A 24,819-nucleotide genomic window follows, 5' to 3' on the forward strand; every position below is an offset into this window, starting at 1 on the left:
GACTAAATAGATGAACGAGTTCATGAGTTTCTTTAAATAAGAATATACGATAAAAATTACGGTATCATTTTTACCATTTTGAATTTATTGGTTAATTTTATTTAGTTTTATAACGGCCTTTTTCATTGCATACGGAATGTATTATTGTTGTTTATAATTGTTTGCTTTGGCAAAGAAAAAAAAAGTCGAGGCTAAATGTGACGACACAATGCACAGTTTACGTCGCCTTGCGTTTTATTTCCCGCGTTCAATGAATAGGCGGGTCCTGTAAAACTGTTGTCCCCATATAAACCCCTTTGATATTGAGATGTTACTGGGTTTTTAGCGCAAGGAAAATTTCATTAAAAATATATATTTTTAAATGAATCATAACCTACCATACTTAACGGAATTATGATTACCACTTGGGACACTCCAATGACCATTACATGGTTCGCTCGGTCCAACGTTCACACCGTATACATATTACTCATCTTTTTTCAGCTGATGAAGAGCAAATCACGTGACTCATATGTGTAATCATTGGAGCGAGCTCGTCGCGTCGCTTCGCGATGCGAGCTTCGCTCGCTAATATGTTGTACGGTGTGACCGTTGAGACGAGCGAAGGGTCGGAAAGTCTCGTTTACTTTCACTTTCGATTTACTACTTCCGGGCAGCAGTCGATAAATGTCACTTTGTTTTGCTTTGGTTATGCTCAGATGACAGCATTAAAATGAACCTACAGCCAATATAGATTCCCAACTTATGCAAAAAGAGGAAGAAGTGGATTTATAGATGCAGGTAAACAAATCATAATACTTATATTTTATAGTTAAAGGACACATCTCGTGTTTTCAAAGTATACAGAATTATATGCATTTTGTCTTCCTTATGCTTATAGAAATTAATTGTAATAGTTCGTTCGCTGAAGTATTGCGATAATTAGCCACAATACGGACTTAAATCTAAGCCCCGATTTCAAAAAGCCTAGTTAATTAGATAGGTAGTCACGTGGTACAGTGACGTCATATGCGACCTTCGTCGATCAACTTGTTGTAAAAGTAGTGTTAGATATTTTTAAAAACTCGGGTTTTAGGGGCCTAATTTATTTACCATGGATAACATTTATTTCGATGTTGACAAATTTCCCGAGTCTTATATCTTTTAGCCACCAGTGCATACAAATAGCGACCCAAATGTAGCGAGAAAAGCGAGTATGAAATCTGCATAAATTTGCGAGTAAATAATGTTTACATCGGATCCCTGTCTAAACACAATTTGGTAATGCCATTTCTGTAAACAACTGTAATTAGCGTTGTTGCTTTTCTAAAATAAACAGTGCAATTATTATTAAATTTATTTTTGGAGAAGTTGGATAGGCTTAAATTATGATACGATTATGTATCATTGACAACTAGGCCTACTGTCACGGGTGCATTTCGAAAAAGAAAAAATAATAATAATGATCAAACTTATTGTGAAAATCACAATACTTTTAAATTATTTTATTAAAGCAATTTTATTAGGCCTAATTATTATTTTTTGTTATCAACACGTTGTTACGTAGGAAGTGGGAGCGCGGCGTGCTGTTGTTGTAAACACGTACGCGTTCCTTAAAAAAATGAAAGCATTATAATTCAGTTCAAAGTCGGGAAATATTATATTTTATTATTTATAATTGAAAGTTCAATTATTTTTAAATTTCTTTTTTAAAACTACCAGTTGGTAGACACTGCTAGCAAAGTTCTGCCTATGTTGTTACAAGGTGAAGGTCAGTTGGTGCGAGTGTGTATTGAATTCGAGAGCAGAACGGAAAGCATATGTCGTAGGCCTATATGTAATAGTGCGTAGCTTCGATAGAACCACTTTCTCGCAGTTTATCTACGTATTTGTCCAAGTGCTTGTTAGAAAAAGTACAGGGACAAATTTTACTGGGGGTTTTTATGGCAAAGTCGTTGTGCCGACAAAAAATATTCACGTCTTGTCCCTCGAAAATTGATAAAAATACAGTCCAAATCCTCTCTACTGACAGCAAGTACATCCTTAAACGGCACAAAACACCCTAATGCAATGTTATTTACAAGCTGTTAATGTGATAATTGTTTGTTTGTCAATTAAATCTAATCTGTTTATGAAATGGCTATCAACTGTTTCCAAATCTTCTCGCTCGAGGTCGCATATGACGTCACAGATAATGGCGCGTAAAATATCGAAGAAAATATGCATATCGCAAGATTTGAATTTCATCGCTTTCAAACTCGAAAACTACGCAAACTGTTTCATTTAAAACACATGTAAAGTAGTTTTAGGCATGAAATGAATTAATTTTGCTGAAAAAATTAAAAAGTTTAAAAACATGCGATGTGTCCTTTAAATCGCCGATTGAGAACTCAGAAGCAGTGAGCTCTACCCACGACCGGGGAGTCGGGAATAAAACAATTAGCTGGGTAAAGTAAATATATCCAGGTATCTATTTGTACCATGTTTTGTCAATCTCCCTGATTAATAGTTGATCATATAAACTTGTAATAACACATTTTTATGGGATGCTGATAGCTAAGGGGGGGGGGGGGGGGGGGGGGGGGACACACATTTACAAGGTAATGCAGTTTCTCACTTTCATTATGTTTTAATTTTTAATCAATAATGATATTGTTTATGTTTTTATTGTGACCCTCACGGAAAATGCTACCAATTTGGAAACAAAAAATTTTCAGTGGGATCACTGAAATTACATGTTTTTACAATATTTACATTAAGAAACATAAAAGAGGACCTAGAAAAAGTTTTTGATACACATATACTTCATTTCTGTATATGTATTTGTAAAACACTATGCCTCTTGTGGCAACAAAGAAATAGTAAACATTCACCCATACATTTAGATCTTAAATTAATTCAATTGAGATTGTGGTGTTTGAATTCTTCTTGAAAATGAAAATTTTGATACAAGATGTTTATTTACTGTTTAATAATGCAGTGGTGGGACAAGAGGGGGTGGGGGTGGTGCCATCCCCCATTTGGTAGTTCATATGTAACAAATATGGGGATTTGGGTTGCAATTTTGATAATTTTAATTTACACACATTTCTTTTAGGGGGGTAGTATAAATTACACTTGCCCCCCTCCCCTCCTTTGCAAATTTTCTTGATCCACCCCTGCAATACTTTTAATGATATTCACTTGATGTCTATGGTTGTTACAGATGCTGTTATATACATCATTTCCTTCAGATGTATCAATGTGCTGGTGGCTGTTATGAAGAGAATGGGCCCATTTTAACAACTTCTAGGGTGGGCGGTACAAGGGTTCATACCAGTGATCAATTTGTCATGACTCTTATGAAGTTGCACCTAAATCTAAGGGATCTACATTTAGCAGACCAGAGGGCTCAATGCCGAATTTACCTCTGAAAGAATCGCAATGGATACAACAAACAGAACACTGGATTTAATTTTAAAAATGAATAACTAGTCATTATCTGACAGCAACTACATTGTGCAAAATTTGTCACACAGCAAAGGCTATCACTTGTGTAGCACAATTGTTCTGAATTATATCCTGGATCCACCTTTGATGGTGACATTGTTGATCACTGAGGTGTATTGGAGATGTTGAAGCCAGATGATATATGATTCTTGCTAATAAAGGATTTGATATATTTGATAAACTTTAATCAGGAGTGACATTGAACATATCACCTTTTCTTTCATCAAAATCTCATTTCAGTAAGGATGAAGCACAACTGTTACAAGACCAGGAAGAGTCAAATTCATGTGGAGTGTGCAATTTAATAATTAAAAACACCCATATTCTAAATCATATACCTTCACAATACAGACATATATATCTGTCCACTAAGATTTTCAACTCTGTGTGACTCTTGTACATTTGCAAATCCTCTACTGAAGGAAATAGCTGATATGAATTCCACAATTTATTAAATCTTACCTTTGGACTTAAGATACTATAAATGTACAACTTCTTACTCACATTATTCTGCATTGTCAAGTTGTATTAAATGCATTCAAGTAAATGATAAAGTGAACATTTATTTAAGGCTGCAGCGTCTGCTAGTCAAAGAAATTGTTACAATTGTGATTCATGTACATCTTTATACTGATCATTTGTAGCAAAAACAAAATAAAACTAATGGAAGACATTTGAATTTTCACAAGTCTATCTAGTTGGTTATTGCAGAGAGGGCACAAAGGCTCGATCATGTGTGCCAAGTATAATTCCCATAATTCATCTCGAAGGATGAGAATCACTTCCATGTTCATTGGTGTTCAAACTATGAAATCACAAGTGGTGCCTGTGAGGTAAAGCTGATGGAGAACTTGATGCCCATAACCATGGCTCTCTTTGAGCTGCACTCTGAAAATTTTACCCCAAAAAAAACTGAAAGAGACTGACATCCACTATGCCTATATATTCTTTCATAAAAATACCAATGCTAGATAATTCTTATTTGGACATTCAACATTTTCTTATAGCATAATAAAATTTATTTACTTATACCGCTGTCTGATAGAATTTGTAAAGAAAAACTTTATAATGATATCTGCATTTATCTAGTAAAAAATCCCTATATGTTTGCACAGACATCCTTTGCTGTTGCAGAGAAAGGATATTTTTAAAATTTCTATATTGTCTGGAGATGCATTCATTTTTGGTGAACCTTTATATTTTGGGATCACCTGAATTTACATGTATACAAATATTCATCACAGTAGCAACCACCACCCATTTTTTAAAAATTACCCAAAACAATAAAAATCAGTTGTAATTACCAATTTTGAGTATGCTGATTTCACATCTGGATTCCTTTTACTCCAATTTCTTATAGAAAATGAGATATAGTGTCTTAAACACCCCTACCGTCAGGTTGCCAAAAACGGAAAATGTTTCATTTCGCATCAAAAAGTGACCCAACTTTATTTCTTGAAACATCATTACCCAAAACAATAAAAAGCAAGCGTAATTACCAATTTTGAGTATACTGAATCCAATTTTGAATTCCTTTTACTCCACTTCCTTACAGAAAATGAGGTATAGTGTCTTAAACACCCCTACCGTCAGGTTGTCAAAAATTGAAAATGTTCCGTTTCACATTAAAAAGTGACCTGAAAGTTATTTCTTGAAATAAGGCATACAACAGAAAAGGAAAACAATTAATACTAAATTGTTCCATGAACATTCTTAGTTGTTTGGAAAGAATATATCTCACCTCTGGACTTCACAGATACAGGAAAGGAAGAGGAATACGGAGCGGATCAACGATCTTAAATTTAATCAGATTGGGCCATAGCCTAATGAACTGATGAACAGGAGCAAAAGTAAAATTAATAGGAAAACTGGTTTATTAAACATCAGCAAGTCTTTTCCGAGAACTTCTGGTAGAGCTGTCCGGGGGGGGGGGGGGGGGGGGGGGGGGGGCTGAGTTGCATCATTATCAGAATTTACCGAAACTGGACTCTGGCTAGTCTGGGGGCTGAGCTAGTTGCATCAGAATTGACAGAAGCAGAATTCTCTGGCCAGTCGGGGGGCTGAGTGGTATCAGAATCTATTATAAATTTATTTTTTCAAAATTCAGAAATTTAAAAACTGCATGATCAGATTTTTTAGTAACACTAATAATTAATTAATGTCACTTTATTGCGATGACTCTTCAAGTACAAACCATGATATTAAAAAAAAAATGAAATGAAATGATAGATAAATAAATAAAATATTTGTAAGTTACTTTATTTATCCAGGGACCTATATACTAACTAGTAGGTCCCTGATTTATCTGTAAGTAAGTCACTATAGAAAATTGCATCATCTGTAGCTTATGACCCCTTTTGCCTTAATTGCCTTGTAATTAATATTGTTGAAAATTTGGCAAATAGCATTTTTAACCCCCCAGTCCATACCTCACTTTTCTTTAAACGCTAAATCCAGCTAATTCAGTGAGGAGGAAATGTCACTACCATATTTCGAATTTCCTCTAGACTATATCAAATTAAATACCGCACTGCTATCAGTCACAGTCACATCATTATCAGAATTTACCGAAACAGTGGACTCTCTGGCCAGTCTGGGGGCTGAGGTAGTTTCATCAGAACTGACAGAAGCAGAACTCTCTGGCCAGTCGGGGGGCTGAGTGGTATCAGAATCTATTATTTATTTATTTTTATTTTTTCAAAATTCAGAAATTTAAAAACTGCATGATCAGATTTTTTTGTAACACTAAGTAATCCCTTTATTGCGATGACTCTTCAAGTACAAACCAGGATATTAAAAATAAATGAAATGAAATGATAGATAAATAAATAAATAAAATGTAAGTTACTTTATTTATCTGTAAGTAAGTCACTAATTAAGTGTAACTAATGCCAGTAGTGACAGTGCAACTTGCAAGTGAAAATTGCATCATCTGTAGCTTATGACCCCTTTTGCCTTGCCTTGTAATTAATATTATTGTAAATTTGGCAAATAGCATTTTTAACCCCCCAGTCCACACCCCACTTTTCTTTAAACGTTAAAAATCCAGCTAATTCAGTGAGGAAGAAATGTCACTACCATGTTTCGAATTTCCTCTAGACTATATCAAATTAAATACCGCACTGCTATCAGTCACAGATTGACACTGGTAGGGGTACGGGGACCTGGTCTGTGAGTGTGATGGAAAAGATTCTGATGAAAATAAAGATTCACTCATCATTCAGAAATGTATAAACATTGTATTATTGTATACCACCGGTACGTTGTGAGTACGTTAATAATGGGAGTTATCTTTCCTTGGATATCTAAATCAATCAAATACTATATGAACACGGGCAATTATCGTCCATGTTTAACCTCAGTATAATTTATTCATGCATAAAATGTATTAATATGTCACTCTTTGTTGCGTATTTCACCGTTAAATAAATGTTTACATATACTCGCTCTGCTTAATCGCTTCAATCTCAAAGGGATTTTCTGGAATGTGCCTAATCACGTGAGATACGCTAAATATAGCTATTTTAGATCCGAACGATCAACTTCGCATCATTCGTAGGCTCTAGGTTTATCCATACTAGCCCGTAAAAAATAGGGTGGAACCTCGTCCCACTTTTCCTGTAGAAATAAAAATAGAACATGACGCGCCACCTAGCGAGCGTGGTTGTTGCTAATTACAGAATTAATACCATTTAATATTGATAGCTTGACGAGCATATATTGCATAAAGAGCTACCAATATTCTGATTGCCTGGGTGGATACATTTCTCTCATTGTCATAGCTTTACGAGGTGCAGACTTAAGATGCTTTATCCAGCTGTGTTGTTTGCCCTTTTATATCTAAAAGATTAAGAAATTAACATTAAAGTCATTGTCACACAAAACATGTAGATTATGCACACTAAACTGCAAATTGACTATCTGGACTAGTCAATATTTCATAATAGACATATAACATCTTCTATCAATTCAACTGAAATTCAGATAAACCAAAATTCATAAGATATACATGTATTTATATCTACAATCTATGAAATATGCCATTGGCGGCCGCGGATTTATAGCCCCCCCCCCCCCCCCGAATTTCTGGATCTGTTCCTGTATGCAGTTTTACATACCAAATGTATATAATATAATATTATAAATTACTGCAGCTACATAGTGAAAACAAAACTGACTCATGGGACTTCCATATGTCACTGATATGATTGGTGTCAGTAAAAAGTTCTGTCTTCATTTTATAGAAATATCTTTATGAAATAATTTAGATAAATTTCTAAATGAAACTGTAAAACGTTTAAAATCATAGAATAAAATAGGGATATATATCCATGTTATGCACAACAGGAAAAGGTTTTATTCTTTTCTAGGCTCTAGGGTTTTCACTCAATGCAGATTATTACGGGGGGGGGGGGGGGGGTACCACAACATCAATCAAGAATCAGTCTAATCAGAACTACGCAAATATATTGCTGAGATTTTGATCGAGGACTTTCGATATCTTGAACTAAACTCTGAGATATAGATGTATGGGTGTATATGATGCAAACGACTGTACAGTGCATATGATGCAGACGACTCTATGACGTAAACATACCTGTACTTTGTTGAAAAATGTCTCGTATTGACATTTGAACAACCGCTGTAATAGCGCTGGCTCGTACTGCGAGCTCTAATGACTAGAGCGCGGGAAATAATCCGAGCTAAATCTCAACCTCTAACAAGAATTTTTTTTTGACGCCAATCCCAGAAGTCCCTCGTACAATATGGCGGATGGTTCGATTCGTAAAATAATAATTAAAAAAAATCTTTGAAGTATTACAAACCTTTCTTATTTGAAAGGAAAGGATGACAATCATATTCTTCCCCCTTTCTTTTTCTTTTTAAAATATTGTCTAAAGAAATGTAAACAGTCACGTCACAACTACCAGGCTACGTCACAACACGTTCGTTGCATTTCCCGCTAAACTGTTTCGTTCCTACATTGGCGAGAAGAGCAAGACAGTAATCCTACGTATTGACAGTGAATGAGATCAGTTTTCCTTGTTTTCAATATAAATTTTATGAAAATGTACTGTATTCAGATATGCTGCGCTCGCCCCAACGGTCACACCGTAATCATATTAACTCAGAGCTCTATCTAGAACAAATTTTCTAAACCCAGTTGTTATCCACCGCTTTCTCGCTTTTTGTAGTAAGCTCTATGTGGTTTTGAACGTAGCGAGTCTAGTACATTTTTGATAATGCTTATAATGCCATCCTGACAACTGCCCGGAAGTACGATTTCACGTTATTTCTCGCGAGTCACATGACGAGACTTTCCGACTCTAATCCGCCTCTTCATTTAACGCGGGAAATATAACGCGCTTGGTGTAAACAGTTACAAATTGTGACGTCATATTAGCTGCAATGTGTTTTCTTCTCTCAAACCAAGCAAAAACAAAACGTTTGAAGCTATGAGAAAGCTTGTCTGGAATTTAAAAACGTTAATTGTACTTTCTAAACAATCTAATTATTTTAATTACGGGATTGTCAATGAAGTATACCGCAGTGACGGCGACATTTTTCCGGAAGCGTTATGGGTAGTCCCCCAAACTCCCCGCCGAAGCCTCATTACGTCACCTACGAATAGACCTCTCCTATGTGACGCACCACAATATACAGATTTGTATATTGTGAGTCCGCGATTATCACGCAGACAAATTACACTAAAGAAGTAGTTCGCAGTTAAAAGTTTGAAGATATTAATATTAAGAGCATTAATATAAAAGTATGGATTTTATTTTAAACATAAAATGATCAAAAGATCATTATAAAGTAGGGAGACTCTGTTCAAATTATTGTGTAAAGTAATGAACTTGATGTTTACGTTCTTGTTTTGAAAGTTGTTTACGTTTGACGTTATATTTTTTCGTCATTCTACAGTGACGTCACAGTATACGCGGCCTAAGAAATCGCTATCCCATAATGCCTAAGTGGAAGAGTTTGGTTTGTGAGCAAACGAACTCTGGTGGAAGTTTGGGTAGTCCCCATCATTTTTCAGTTGATGAAGAGCAAACAATCGGAACTCCTCGAATGTCTCGCGCACTCGACATAATCTATGTCGAGTGCGCGAGACATTCGAGGAGTTCCGATTGGAAGAGCAAACCACGTGACTCAATTGCGTAATCATTGGAGCGAGCTTGTAGCTTCGCTTGCTATTATGTGATTTATGTATAAATGCAATTCTTGCGGGTAAGGAAAATATTTTTTTGCCTCATTCATGTTTATCTTTGAGTAAGGAATGTTTTTAGTCAAATTCTTTAATCTATACCAAGTTTTAATTATCGATCTCACAATCATTATGTAGAGGAAACCTTTCCAATTCAAATAGTACTGCAAAAGGACTCGGTAGTTTGGGGCCAAACTCGGCCCCGTGTCCAAATTAAATGATATTCCTTAAAACATTTTTGTTATATACAATCCCTTCTTATTTTAGGCTTTTAAAAAGAGAGTCCACTTGTATATAAAACGTTATATATAGGTCTCCAATAAGTTTAAGAAAGGGCAAATACTGTCTATTATTAAAAATAATGGACAGTAAAATTTGTCAACTTATTGGACAGTGCCAGGTAAACCCAATAACTTATTAATTAGGCGTCTACAGATAAGCTTAAAATAAGAGAAAGACAATACATTTGTCAAAAAGAAACATATATATTTTAATTTCAAATTCCCTAAATCAACACAGATACAGGAAAATCACTGAAACGTTTAAACGAATTTTTTATTAGCATAATTCTCTGCTCCAACTTTAAGGTTAACAATTTTTTTTAATTCCATCGGCCATTATCATATCGCATCAAAACTTAAATTTGAAAGCCATATTTCATTGCTGTGCTTGAATTTCGCTGAATCCAGGCACATTCCGAAACAATCTTTTACTTGATGTTTCTTAATTAACATCTCCAAATTCTTTTATCATTTTCGCTTCCATTTATTAATGATTTCATTTCACGAGATGGGCATCTTGGGTTCTTTCGGCTGGAGTTAATTATTTCTTCATCCAATATGTTCGGAAATAATGCTCTTCAGATCAAAATTTGGCCCCATAGCTTACTCGCCCTTCATATCCACAATTTAAAACTCGTTAGGACAGTATTCACAGTACTTTAATTAGCATAATTCAATTTTTATTGTGCAATGAAAATGCTCTCCCTATCAGAGGGAGGCGTTTAGATATGACTCAGTAAACTAGCTTGAGTGAATGAAAGGTGAAGATAACGAACAGTGATCAATCTCATAACTCATATAAGCAATACAAAATAGATAGTTGGGCAAACACGGACCCCTTGACACATCAGAGGTGGGGTCAGGTGCCTAGGAAGAGTAAGCATCTCCTATCGACCGGTTACAGCCGCTGTGAGCCCTATATCTTGATCAGGTGAACGGAGTTATCCGTAGTCAAAATCGGTGTGCCAAGAACGGTCTAACAATCGGTACGAAACACGTCAGACAGCATCTGACCCAATGATAGGTTGAATATAAAACACCTGCTGTACAAGACACCCTTGAGTGAACAAAAGAGACATACTTTTACACAAGGCTGGTTATATTGTCAGACTATTGAAGTTTTACGAAGAGGCTTACTTTTACAATCGACGTTATAATTTAAAGGGATCAACTCCAAGTACAGAAATTGGACGAAATAAATATACAGACTGCTTCAGTATAAACACCAAAACCGACAATTATGTTTATAAATAAAGTATTGAAAACTCTTTAACAACTCTTGTGGCGGGTTAGAATAGGTCCTCAGTACCCCCTTGTTTGTCGGAAGAGGCGACTAAATGGGGCTGTTCTTCGGATGAGACCGCAAAAACCGAGGCCCCGTGTTACAGCAGGTGTGGCACGATAAACGCCGAGCATAGGCCTAAATTTGCAGCCCTTCATCGGCAATGGTGACATCTCCATCTGAGTGAAATATTCTTGAAAGAATATACAACCAACCAAGCTTATTCCTTCTACATCTTTTCGACACTTTCGCAATGCAGTACTCGTTTCAACTTTTAATTAAGTTAAATTTATCGATTTTCAAATGTAATTTTGTTAACTGCGAATGACAAGCTGCATGAGAAATGCATAAAGGGACCCAGAAAATTGCCATAAAAAAGAGTGGATTTAAGCTTTACTGTATATCGTGTACTACAGCGCGTTCACTGTAACTCAAGTTATCCTGACATTTATGAATAATGCTGACATTTATGAATAATGTGTCATCAGCCCCGAAAACTTAAAAAGTTCTCTTCATCTTATTTTTCTGGATCCCCCGGAAACAAAGCAATCCCCACCCCCACACATTTGGACGGCTCTGTACCACACCCTAAAGTTGGAGGGTAGGCTTGTCGAGATATATTTTTTCATAGCTCCCCCTAATTTAAAAAATAATGCTACGTCCTTGTACCCCTCTCCTTCGTGTTGAAACTCTAGGTCTAAATGTGAAGACAATCAATACGTGATGTGTAATTGTATACATGTATATCAATATACACTGTAGAATCAACGATATTTGTGGTAACTCAGTTTTCCTTGATTTATTGTTCCCCCTTTTTCCACAAATTCATGACACCCAGGTTTGAATTACACATGAAAGGTGAAAATAACAAACAGTGATCAATCTCATAATACCAACAACAAAAAAAGAGTTGGGCATACACAGACCCCTATCTTTGCTAGCCAAGGGTTTACGATCCGTTCCGCTTCTCTACAAACCCTTGGAAGATTTAGTGCGATGTTCGTAGCCTCTACTTTCAGCATATGGTTGGACACAGGGAAAGTCCCCTGCTCAATCAGAGAACGTGTTACGTTAGATCACGTGCAAAACAAAGGAATGTGTAAATACCTACAACTGTCACTCGGCCGTGTATCAAAGTATAATGAACGGATAATGAACAATTCTGAAGGATTTAGATCAACATAAAAGTGTATTGTTAAATAATGATGAAAGTGAAGCAGATGAAAACTGGTAAATGATTAGAAGCTGACCTTTTTGCACTTAAGACTTTTTGGAAGAGTTGTCTGCCCTTTGTAAATATAAGAAAAATCTAATTTTCTAAAAATGTGTGTGGTCAATGATGAATTTTATTTCATATTTTCATGAAAAGAAAGTGTATGTAACTTTTTACCAAGAGATAATTATGAAAACATAATTTGTTTGTAAAATATTGTAATAAAACATGCTTTTCCCATATACTTCAATGTTAAATTCTAGGTGAAATAAATCAGGTAGTAAACAAAATTTTGAAAATTTCTATGGTGGATTATTTTTATTTGATGAACCCTTCAAAATGATACCATGATTACAAATATTCCGCCATCCATTTATCAGATATGAAATATGGTCATTATACATTGAATACCTTAAGATCATGGTTAAGACCCGCTTACTTTGTTTATCATTATTCATGAAGGAGTACCATGGCGAAAACTGCTTGTTATGGGGTTTGAAAATCAATTGCTATTTCGACATTCCCCATGACCAAAAACAAAGGGAACTATTGAAACTATTCAGAAACCATCGTCTGAGGCGTCTATGTATGAAATTTTAACTTTTGTACAGTAGAATTGCTTTTATTGACCATGGAATAGCTGTTTCACCTCATCCTTTAACGTTTCAATATGGTTGACGCGTTTGAACTCGCCAGTTGGTGAATCAAACATTACATGTACAAGTAACATATAACGGTCTTTAAATGTAAAATTAACAGAAAAATAAACTATGCTTTGGGGGGAGGGGGGGGGGCAGATCCCCTCCCTTCTACCTCTTGCAACATGCCTGATTTAGCCTAAGAGACTTCATGGAAATATTCTCCGGTTTCCCAATTCTACAATTTCTTTTCTGCCGATTTCTAATGATGAACGAAGTAATGACAGTCTAAACAGTACCAAAAGTTCAATGCATTAGCACATATAATATCGCGGTCAAAGATTGCTCAGCAAAATGGAGAAAGGTGTAAAATGTAAGTACGTCGAATCCTAATTTATAATCTAGAGTAAATCATCGAGTGTAAAGAGAAAAGCATGGTCGTATTTCAACACGTCGGTCGATCCTCTGTATATTGAAAATGCAAGGTGACATTAAAAACAGGCCCACATATTTTTCTGTTCACATGTAAGTTGAAACTGTGATAAATTCACAGGGAATAATAACGTATACAAAACAGTACTGAAGTAGGCGTTGACATATATTTTGAAGGATGTTTTTTCTTTTATTTCCGGAGACCTATTGAAAGAGGGTGCGCTAAGGAAGACGACTTCGATAATTAATCTAATTTTGAGAAAATACAAAAAAAAAAGAAGGCACACACTCTCTCTATCACCTTCCCATGTAATTCAAAGATCCACGACATTAAATAATTGAAGATATCTTTACTTATTTGAAGATATACTCAATTCGCGCAATAATTGATTTTTAATGCGCGCATTAATTCAAATGATGAGAGTAATAATTGATTTGATGCGCTTATTGATTCAATCATTTCTAGCATCAATTCAATGGATGAGCGCGTTAATGTGGTGGAATTATTGCTCGCAAAATTGCATTTGGTGCTCGGTATAAATGATCCGATGATCGTTTTAATGCAATTGAAGATATCTTTAATCATTTTATAACCTTTTTTGTATAGGAATTAATGCATGCATCAATTCTTTTAAAAAGAGCTTCAATTATATTACAGAGATCATAAATTCAGTTGAATAGGTATGTTAAATTGAAGATATTTCTAATTATATTGTTGCTCCCCTTAAAAGATTTATTACGCGCATCAATTGAATCAATGAAATCATTAATTCAATTATTGCGCTCATTGACTGAGTTGATGCGTGCATCAACTTATTTGTTGATATCAATTTATTTGAAGAGAGCAACATTTCAATTATAGTGTTCACCAATTGAGCCGAGTAATCATTGCTATCAATAATTCAATAAATGCAGTGCAATAATTCAGGATTAAAGATATCTCTAATTTTTTTTAAAAGATATCTTTAATTGAATTGTTGCGCGTCAATTGAATTGATGATATATTCAAACAATTAAAGATATCTTCAATTATTTGAATTTATGTTGATTTGGTGCCCTATATACAATCTGTATCACCTTTCCAAGTAAAGAATTTATGATCCATCACATTTCTTACAAAACAGATTACACCGCAGTCGGAACTTTCATTCTAGCAGAGAGAGTGGGAGAGAGAGAGAGAGAGAGAGAGAGAGAGAGAGAGAGAGAGAGAGAGAGAGAAGATATTCTCGACTTCACGGAAAAGTTTTTTTTCTAAACTGGATTATTAACGAAATCAAAGTACTTAAAGTACTCGTGGGAGTTGAACATTGTGGAAATTCAGTTAGAACAGACAGCACTGGAAGGGGAGGGGAATAAATGACTGAATATTATCATGATTTTAGATACAAATCAACTGTTGTTGTTTTTCAAAGCGTTACAACAGCAAACATGGATAATGGAAGGCCCATGGACCACAACGATCCTCGAGTAACTGAAGTCGTGTTGTTGTTTTCTAGAATTTCACCCCTTTATATTCTCATGAAAAATGTGACCACATATTATGGCCCAAACATTCAAATCAATATGGTTATCAATGCCTTGCAGTTATGAAGAAGTTTTTCCCCTGTATATATACATTCAAGTTTAATCCTAGTTATAGCTAATTCTAAGGAGATTCATTACTTGAAAAGGTAGTCCAATATGCTAAACTGTCACCTGAGTATACTACAGTCCTGTAGAGGATCAATGGAATGGAAAATAATTGTATAATAACTCAAAATAAATGAAATGCAAAAAAATTAAAAATTGTCGGGCATCGGAAATGCACAAGCTGAGTTGCGCAAGGAATGGGCATAGAGGGAACCGGCAGAAAAGTTTTCAAGAATTATCAAGCAGGGAGCAAAATTTTGCGTACATAAATTTCAGCCGACTTAAATCCTTTGTGACCTTGACCTTTAACCCTTGACCAAAGTCAATATGCTTCTTTGTCTCATCAAGGGCGATAATCCATCTAAGTTTAATTGAGATCCTATAATTTGTTAAAACATTATAGTGCCGAAAACAAAATTTTCTCCAAATTTCAGTCTATTTATAGCCAGTGACCTTGACCTTTGACCTAGTGACCCCAGAATCGATAGGCTTCCTCATCTTACTGAGGGTGACAATCCATCTAAGTTTGAATGAGATCATATAATTTGCTCAAGAGCTATGGTGCGGAAATGAAATGTTGATGCGTGCCCGCCTGCCCGCCCAAAGGCACTTCATCAGATCATAAGCCGAGTTCGACTTCATCGCAACTCCGCTAAAAATGAAACACTAGTCAAATAATGTTATTTATTGCCAAGGTATTTGGGATATTATACTGTGGCTCAAACAGGGGGTGAATGAACCTGACAGTATGGAAAGCATATAGTGGAATCAGACTTGTGATGCTGGAAATCTATAGTGATTAATAAACTATACATGTACAAGATCCATAACTATTTTTTTTTTCAGTTTGTGAGGGAGAATCCTCATGTCTCTTTCATCAGTAGACAAATAAACAATGTGTTTTGACCAGAGCAATTTCCAATCCTTTTTGCAGCATAAATTCAACATTGTGGCAACTGGGTTAAACTTTGATAGTGAAGTAATACATGGCAGCACCTTATCCCATGCTCTTAAAATTTCTGTTTGACACACACTCATGACATCCACTCAAACATTAGAGAGTGCAGCAAAATCCCATTGTAATAGGGGATTCAAAATGGATAACTGGTACAAAATATGGTACATACTATTCAAAAAGGATAATGAATTTGACATATTGATGTCTTGGAAAAGGAAATTCTGACATCGGGGCTCTAAGCGTTTTCAAACATTGTCATTTGATAAAAGTGTTCTACATTTTTAAAAATAGAGATTAATATGTCTTTACATACATAGGTGAGAAAGTTTCCATTATTCCTAGTCGAGACATACCATGTATGCGCAAAAAATTCATAAACAAATATCACACTACTCACGTAGAAAATGTGGACCTTACCGTCATCAAGCGCAGCGAAACACGCCATTTCGAGATTATAGTCGACGAAAGCTCGGTAACAGTAATGAATAAGGTACACTCATTTTGTATCTATTTTGTGACTTTCTTTATTACAAGGAACAGTTCTCTAATGTGTAACGTGCAATTACTACGTAATTCAATAACTTAAAGCATGAAGCAGTTTCACTTTGCCACCGGATATAAGAAATTTTATTTCGTATTCCGATTCCAATCGAAAGTTGTTGACTGGGAATGACGTGTTTTAATTCAATCTACATGTAACATCAAGCATCTTTTATATCACATTAAAAAAAATCCCAAATATATACACATACACAATGTTGTAGAGTTATTTCTTGTAAATTTTCTGAGGTTTCGCACCATATTCGATATTTCGCGCCACGGTGTCAATAGGGCTTGTGTGCAGTTTCGCTATCAATGTTTATAGGTGACGCTGCGCTACAAACGACAATTTTCAACCTTATCTTTTATTTTTCTATGTCTATCAGTATCAATTTGATCGAAATCTTGTATTCAAATTGATTTAAATACAATATCATTGCATTTATTTACATGTCAATTATCAAAATTAGATTAATTCAGAAAAGTTACATGGATTATTTAATGGCGGATGTTTATAAAAGTTTATGTTGATTTACCTAGGAGTAAATCAGCTGACACAGAACCCCCACTGACGACCACTATACAAATCAATACAAATTACTGCGCAGAAAAGTGCGTGATGACCCAGGGAGATTGAACATAGTTCAACTCCCAAAAAACCAAAATCCTATGTAACAAATCATGGTCTAAGTAGTAATAGAATTACATGCTTCTAAGTCGGTCGGAATCATACTTCAAGGTATATTTAGTTTGTATCTAGATATCTGAAAAGTGTTTGAATTTAGAATGTTACTGGTGTCTGTCCATAATCAGCTTTGTTCCATATCATTCATTCCTCTCTTATCCATAACTGTTCATACTGTAGAAATTGCCAAATAATTTTGAGAATATTTGAACAAATTTTGGTTAAAGGACACATCGCATAATTCTAAACTTTTAAATTTTTTCAGCAAAATTAATTCATTTCATGCCTAGAACTACTTTACATGTGTTTTAAATAAAACAGTTTGCGTAGTTTTCGAGTTTGAAAGCGATGAAAATCAAATCTTGCGATATGCATATTTTCTTCGATATTTTACATGACGTCATATGCGACCTCAAGCGAGAAGAATTGAAAACAGTTGTTAGCCATTTCATAAACAGATTAGATTTAATTGACAACAAAATAATTATCACCTTAACAGCTTGTAAATAACACTGCATTAGGGTGTTTTGTGTCGTTTAAGGGTGTACTTGCTGTCAGTAGAGAGGAATTTGGACTGTGTTTTGTTTTTTTTCAATTTTCGAAGAAAAGTATGAGGGACAAGACGTGAATATTTTTTGTCGGCACAATGACTTTGCCATAAAAAAAACCCCAGTAGAATTTGTCCCTGTACTTTTTCTAACAAGCACTTGGACAAAGACGTAGATAAACTGCGAGAAAATTGTTCTATCGAAGCTACGCACTGTTACATATAGGATTACGGCATATGCTTTCCGTTCTGCTCTCAATATTCAATACACACTCGCACCAACCGATCTTCACCTTGTAACAACATATAGGCACAAACTGTGAATCGCAGTTTCTACCAACTGGTAGTTTTAAAAAAGAAATTTAAAGATAAAAGATAATTGAACTTTCAATTATGAATAATAAAATATGATATTTTTCCAAACTTTGAATTGAATTATAATGCTTTCATTTTTTTTAAAGCTGCATACAGTATGACCCGATGTGTATTATTTTTGTACATAATTACTTTAAAGCAGATTCATTACTTTATAAAGTTATTAACTTTCCATTAATTACATGCTTGAAAACATCTGCATGTAAAAGAAAACAGTGCGAATATTATTAGAAAGTAAATATGGTGGCTACATATATAAATCATCCCAGAATAGACGTCCTTAAATAGACCCACGCGCGTCAGGGGAATCCCAACATGATGTATTACTGTCTAGTTTCACAGGTGCTTGTGGACAGGACTTCCGGTACCCCCCTTCTTTTATTTTTAAATGTTCAATTCCTTGGGTATTTCGGACGTATTTTTGATAAAATATGTAACTTCAGAGTTTATCTATTTCAATGGAATACACAAATCTCGCATAGAAACCGTTTTTAAAAATGTCATATCACCGATCATAATATATATAATATATATTTGTTCAAATACGTCTTCGTATGAACTGGAATGTCTACAGATCTGATGCTGCTATTTATTTGCTTAGGGAATGTTACCTTATACTGAAGTAAGTTTTTTTTTTTTTTTTACCGTTTCCCATCTGTTAAGCATCTATAAGTCGTTGAAAAACGTCGGAAGATATTGGTTCTGCTTTTCTCGTTTTATTGCCAAGTCCACAGTGCCTGTGGCCAAGTCCTCGGGATTTTAGATTTCAGAGATCGTTTTAAAGCAGTTTTCTACATCAAAATTGCCGTAAATTAACATTTTGATCTCCATTAGGACCGGGAATTTCTAATAATGCTTCAGTATCACCCTCCATAATCCTCCTACTGTTTTCTGTCGCCATGAACGTTGATTGTTTTTTTTTAAAATGAAGTTAAACGTGTTATTGTTCTAAATAGACAATTATTACTTGGGTTACCCCCCTTTGCTTAGATGTTTTTGAAAACGTTTTTATTTAATTTTTCTGCTTAAATTAAATTTTGTCGTGGAAGAAAGTATTATATTTGAAAAAAATTGTCTCTAACATCATTTTTTTTCATGTAGTTATGTTAGATTTCAAAAGATTAAAGAAGAAATAGCCATTTGAAATTTGAGGGCGAGACAACCCTTTGACAACGGGCCAAGACAGAGATATATCGGCCCTTAGGGCGAGACAGCCCTACCTACTTGCAGCTGTCTCACCCTAGCCAAGATAGGTGTATCAGGGCTGATACACTACTAGGTATATGATATACTTTGAAAACATGAGATGTGTCCTTTAAGCATGGAGAACTTGCAATTTACCGAACAGTTTTCAGCCCAATGTGTCATCGAATAAGTACATAGGACAGGGGAGGGGGTGATGTTAATAGCAATGGTAAAGAAATATGAGGTCTTTGTGAATAAATCTCTTTATTCAGTAAAATTTAACAACAAATAACAACACAGAATATAAATAAAAACAACATGAGATTGATATATTTCTATTATAGCCTGATTCCCCTGCGAGAAAGTAAAGTCATTATGCAAATACACGGGCGCGATGCTGATTGATACTGTAAGCTGGTGGATGCAAAACGGTCAACTTTTTATCTTTTACTCACATCCACACTCTTTCGCTACCATATTTTTGTGATGTTTCACGATGATTTTACCGTCTTCTGCATAAAGCATACTTAGGGGGGTTAGAACCTTCGGCACACAACAGGGCAGGGGAATTTTCCCCTTTCTATACTGCCGCAGGAGGCTTTGCATCATGGCGTGGTTCGTCACTGCCTTCACTTCCGCTACTCTCGCGGCACAGATACCCTTACACACCCTGGCGTTGAAAGCATTTGGGAAAATTATATACTTTCCCCACCCAAGATGACTGAAATTGATATGCATATTGGACAAGTGACAATCTTTTCTGCGTCGTCGGGTTGATCGTCTGCTCCGTGAATGAAGTTCATTCTCTACTTCTGAGGATACATTACTGATGGCCGAAAGTTTGTTAAGATGTGATTTGTCGTTTGAGAATATCAATAATATACCATTTTCTTTCGGAGTTGAAGTTTGTTTGACCTCAACATGCAATTTGTCCTCGTTTTTAGACACCCAGGGTTGTATGACCGCGGTGATGTCGCTGTTATTTGAAACACGGAATGTATGTGTTCGAATAGTTTTGTTACTTCGCTTGATCTCTATTTGTAACCATCTCCCGCGAGCTGTATTGGAATTAAAGCGAAGTTCGATGTGGTGGATATCTTCCTCTGGCTGAAGCGCTGGAATCTTAAAAACGGCAGTCCTTAAATCACCTACAAATTAAGATCAACGCCAATTATGGTTAGCTATATTCCAGTACTTGTCATACCGTACAGCTTTTTTTTGGGGGGGGGGGGGGGGGGGGGGGGCTCATTGAATTGTTGTAATATGTATGTATGTATGTATATATATATATATATATATATATATATATATATATATATATATATATCCAAAATTTAAATAGAGTCTCCGTAATCGGATAATAATATTTTTTTTTAAAAATATGAAAAGAAAACACAGAAATCCTCCGTAAAACTTTTTCATTACAACTTCAGAAGCTTTACAAAAATGTATACATTTGTGTAAAGCTTCTGAAGATGTGATGAAAGCGCTAAAGCTTTAGCGATGGTTTAATTAATCTGTACCAAAAATTGCACTCACCAAAAGAATTGGGGGGGGGGGGGTAGACTCATAATGTCTAGACCTGAGACCAGCTGAATGATTTTATCATTTGGCAATTAGTTTATTATAGCACACAATTATATGAAAATTTGCACAATTTTCTTCATTTCTACGATAGTGTATTTGATGCAAGTCGCCGGATGTTTGTGAAGGTTGGCTGCGACACAGATTAATAAGATTACAATTTAGAGGTATTAGATTTATATTGTATATACAATCGCCCGAATTAAGACTGGATTGATGACAATAAAAGCTATAAGGCGACGAGTGGACAGATCAAAGATTACAGGGGCGTCTGATTACCTTGCGTTGAGCACATTGATATGGAATAAGAGGATTACTGGAAAGAAAAATGAGCTGTCTCGCGCCCCGAAATCGTGCGAAAATTTTCAAAATCGCAGACTCATTAATAGCTCATTAAAGTGTTTGACATTTATGTAATCTTAAATATCATTTTTTCTGTATATATTGCTAATCCTACAAATATGTAATGCATTTCGACATGATGGAAAACGGTACGAACATTTTATATTCATATTTTATATGTCTATCATTTAGACTTGTTTAAATCCTCAAGAACATACATGTTAATTACACATGATAATGAAATTATCACAATACGAGTTCTTCACATATATATACACTTTCGCTTGAGCTGGAATAGTAACGTAATTAATGGAGCGGATCCATGAGTGTGGATATGAGGAAATTGGAACTACCAATAACTATTCAACGCAGTGATCATTTTGTGTTTTATGACAGTATTTCCAAGATGTGCATTCTACTTCCAAAATATGACATTCATTCACACTTCTAGTCCTGCATGTAAAAAGCTTACATTCTTGATTATGTTGGAGTAGTCCGACATTTGGACCGACACGCCTACCCCCCCCCCCCCCTTTTTTTTGTTAATGTGTAAAATAAAACTAATGACGGGTATTTCCTGTAAATGCATGGATTCTATGTCTATTATAACTATTCAGTTATTTTTAAATTCCCAATGTTATTTTTCGCTTTTAATAAACTCTTCAGATATACAGGATTACTAAATATTGCTTATTATTTTTACCCAGTGAAACATGGAATTTGGTTTAAGAAATGTCCATGGCAGTGAAATTGGTATGAAGCCTTGCCATCCATTCAGAAAATCAAACTCAGAATATTAGAATGAAAATTTTTCCACACAACAGTTGAGCTAATACTAGTCTGTCCTCCAACCACTCCGCCCCGTTTTCTAATCAAAGAGCAAAATAAATAAATAAACAAAGGGGTAGTGTGGCGGGAATCAAATTATCTTATAACTTCCAACAGAAATGAATTTTTTTTTTTGGTCAAACACCTTAGCATATTTTGTTTCATTGCAAATATTGCAAAATCGCTAAATGTATTCCAAAATAGAAGTTAGAGCTCTTCCATATAAGTGTCTTGCATTCCGCGGTGCATTCAATATGAACTGATCAAGTGATCGCAAACTTACAACAGATTTAATGGAAATTCGAATTTTCTATTTTTTCTAGAATATTTCATTAATATGAGCATTTTTCTCGGGAAATAAATCGTGTTGACCACCCTTGTTTTAGCAGGATTTAGGTCAGCTTGTTACACTTTTCAGTTGTTTTTTTTTTATTTTGTATGTTGTTGTTTTTTAAAATTTATATTTTATCCTATTTTTGAAAAATTATATAAAAATACAAGTCTAGTTGTAGTAGCTTGAATAACTAGTCGATTTTTTGTCGTAAAAACTATGTTGTGCGTATAAAAGCATCCGATGGTTTCCATTTGAAATGAAATGATACAACATATCATAGTTCATTGTTTTAAAAACAAACCAGATTAAATATTCTAAACGCATCTTACAGCAGATTTAATGGAAATTCGAATTTTCTAATTTTTCTAGAATATTTCATTAATATGAGCATTTGTCTCGGGAAATAAAGAACACATGCAGATGCATTGCAGGTCTTTCACAGCTACATCATAGCAAAAAAGTGATACAAACATGCAGCTTATTTTCCATAGTATTCAAAACATATGATGTTTAGGATAATATACCAGATATACTTATGAAAAATTAGAAATGTATTTAATAGATACACTATTTTAATATTTATTTAATCATTCACTTACTGTCATTATTTGTTTTTCCTAAACGTTTCAGTTTTGATTCTATTTTGATTTTTAAGTGGAATAGGGACCAAATATGACTCTTAACCCGTCTTGTCTTTTTCATGTGAAAATAAACATTAAAAAAATATTGATATAAAATTTATCTGATATATTATCTAGTATATTTAAAATTTCTGAAACTAACCTGTGGGTGCAATAGCTCGTATGGTGTTGACGTCTCCTAAGTTGTTTCTCGTCTGGGCAGCCTGTGACAGCGAATGTCCATCCAGCAAATTCTGGTAAAAAGTGGAAATAAATTTGGTGGAAGTGCTCGACAATTGTGCGGTTCCATCCAAGTGTTCATCCAAAGGAAAGGGCTTAGCAGACGACAACAGTGAAACGTGCGGGGAGAAATCCTCAGAAAAATGTTCTTTTACAGTGGCACCAAATACAGAATGTAGAAATAGTGTAAAGTTAGTCAGGAAAGAGAGTTTGGCCATGACAGAAATTTTTCGTATCCAACACACCCAATTCAGATAAATTTCAAACTGAAGTGAAAGGGGTTAGGAGGAATTACTGGGGATTACAGTCGTTCCTCTATCGCCGTCGCTTTTGGTGTCACTCCGATTCAGGGCCCGTCGACCTAATCCCGCTGATCCACCTCTGTTGTTATTGGCATTAAATTGTGTAAAAGATACATCGATGTGGACTACCGCTTCAGCTCTCGAAGTAAAGGGGTTTTATATGCTACGCTAACAGGTAAGATGATGCGCGGACGAGATTGGCGCATCGAAATCTACTTTCTCAGCTGTTAATTATTCAACTGACATAAAACATCTTATCGACCTGAATGGTCATGCAGTGTTTTATCATAAGGCGGATTTTAAAGTGGATTTTTCTCATATCTGTTGGACATATTTTAATTAAATCTCATGACATATAGAAATTTGTGTTAAGGAGGTACGCTACACCAGAGAAATTTGATGTAGATAAAAAGTGGAGAATATGTACAACAATATTTTGAATTTTCAAATTTTCAAATTTACTTTATTTTGTCAAAAAAATACAGTTTTAGTACAAGGTAATCTGAAAAAAATTTAAAACCCCTGCTGGACTCGAACCTGCGATCTACCGTTCAGCAGTCGGTATTTTAACCTACTCAGCTACTCGACTAGGTATTTAAATGGAAAAGAAAAAGTCCAATACTGCTGATATCGATTTTTTCATCCATGTTTTTAAAGGAAGTCAGCCATTATGACGATGTAGAGTACTACCTTAAGGTTAATTCTAGGTCACAATTTTCTTTTACCAGAGGACCTTGAAATTCCATAAAACAGACGTAAATTGAATACACTAGTTTTGTAATATACAGTGTGATCGTTGAGTTTTATAGTGCTGTGCCTGCACCCTACGTCACAGTACAGACACTGAGAATTTGTGTACTATATTTAAGGAAAGGCCGTGCCTTTACGTATCCGGTTTTAAACTTTAAACACCGACTAAAAAGTTCCGGTTATAACTTCTTGGTCGATATTGGGTGAAGGGGATAAAAGAAGGACCATATCCTTTTCAAAGGGGAGATAATCACAAAAATGCAAAAATATGGCGAGTTCATTAAAAAAAATTCTTCTCAAGAACCACTGGGCCATAAAAGCTGAAATTAACAATAGTGGAGATTCAGGTTTACTCAAATCATGAGCATGACCACC

General features: G+C 35.0%; 1 protein-coding gene and 1 long non-coding RNA gene across 2 annotated transcripts; one reads left to right on the forward strand and one right to left on the reverse strand.

Moving 5' to 3' along the window:
- The first annotated feature begins 517 nt into the window (after nucleotides 1–517).
- LOC130054052 (uncharacterized) lies at nucleotides 518–4,153 on the forward strand. The gene is made up of 2 exons (XR_008802314.1): nucleotides 518–780; nucleotides 3,185–4,153. It is a non-coding gene; the product is annotated as an uncharacterized LOC130054052 (long non-coding RNA).
- A 15,625-nt stretch (nucleotides 4,154–19,778) lies between these two features.
- Nucleotides 19,779–23,673, reverse strand: LOC125668675 (nodal homolog 2-A-like). Its single transcript, XM_048903011.2, has 2 exons — nucleotides 23,316–23,673; nucleotides 19,779–20,592 (listed from the first exon to the last, which is right to left on the reverse strand). Exons 1-2 carry the CDS (start codon nucleotides 23,608–23,610, stop codon nucleotides 19,892–19,894), a joined length of 996 nt encoding a protein of 331 aa, XP_048758968.2. The 5' UTR covers nucleotides 23,611–23,673; the 3' UTR covers nucleotides 19,779–19,891.
- Between the last annotated feature and the right edge of the window lie 1,146 nt (nucleotides 23,674–24,819).

Source organism: Ostrea edulis, chromosome 4 (assembly GCF_947568905.1).
Source record: "Ostrea edulis chromosome 4, xbOstEdul1.1, whole genome shotgun sequence".
Lineage (NCBI taxonomy): Eukaryota > Metazoa > Mollusca > Bivalvia > Ostreida > Ostreidae > Ostrea > Ostrea edulis.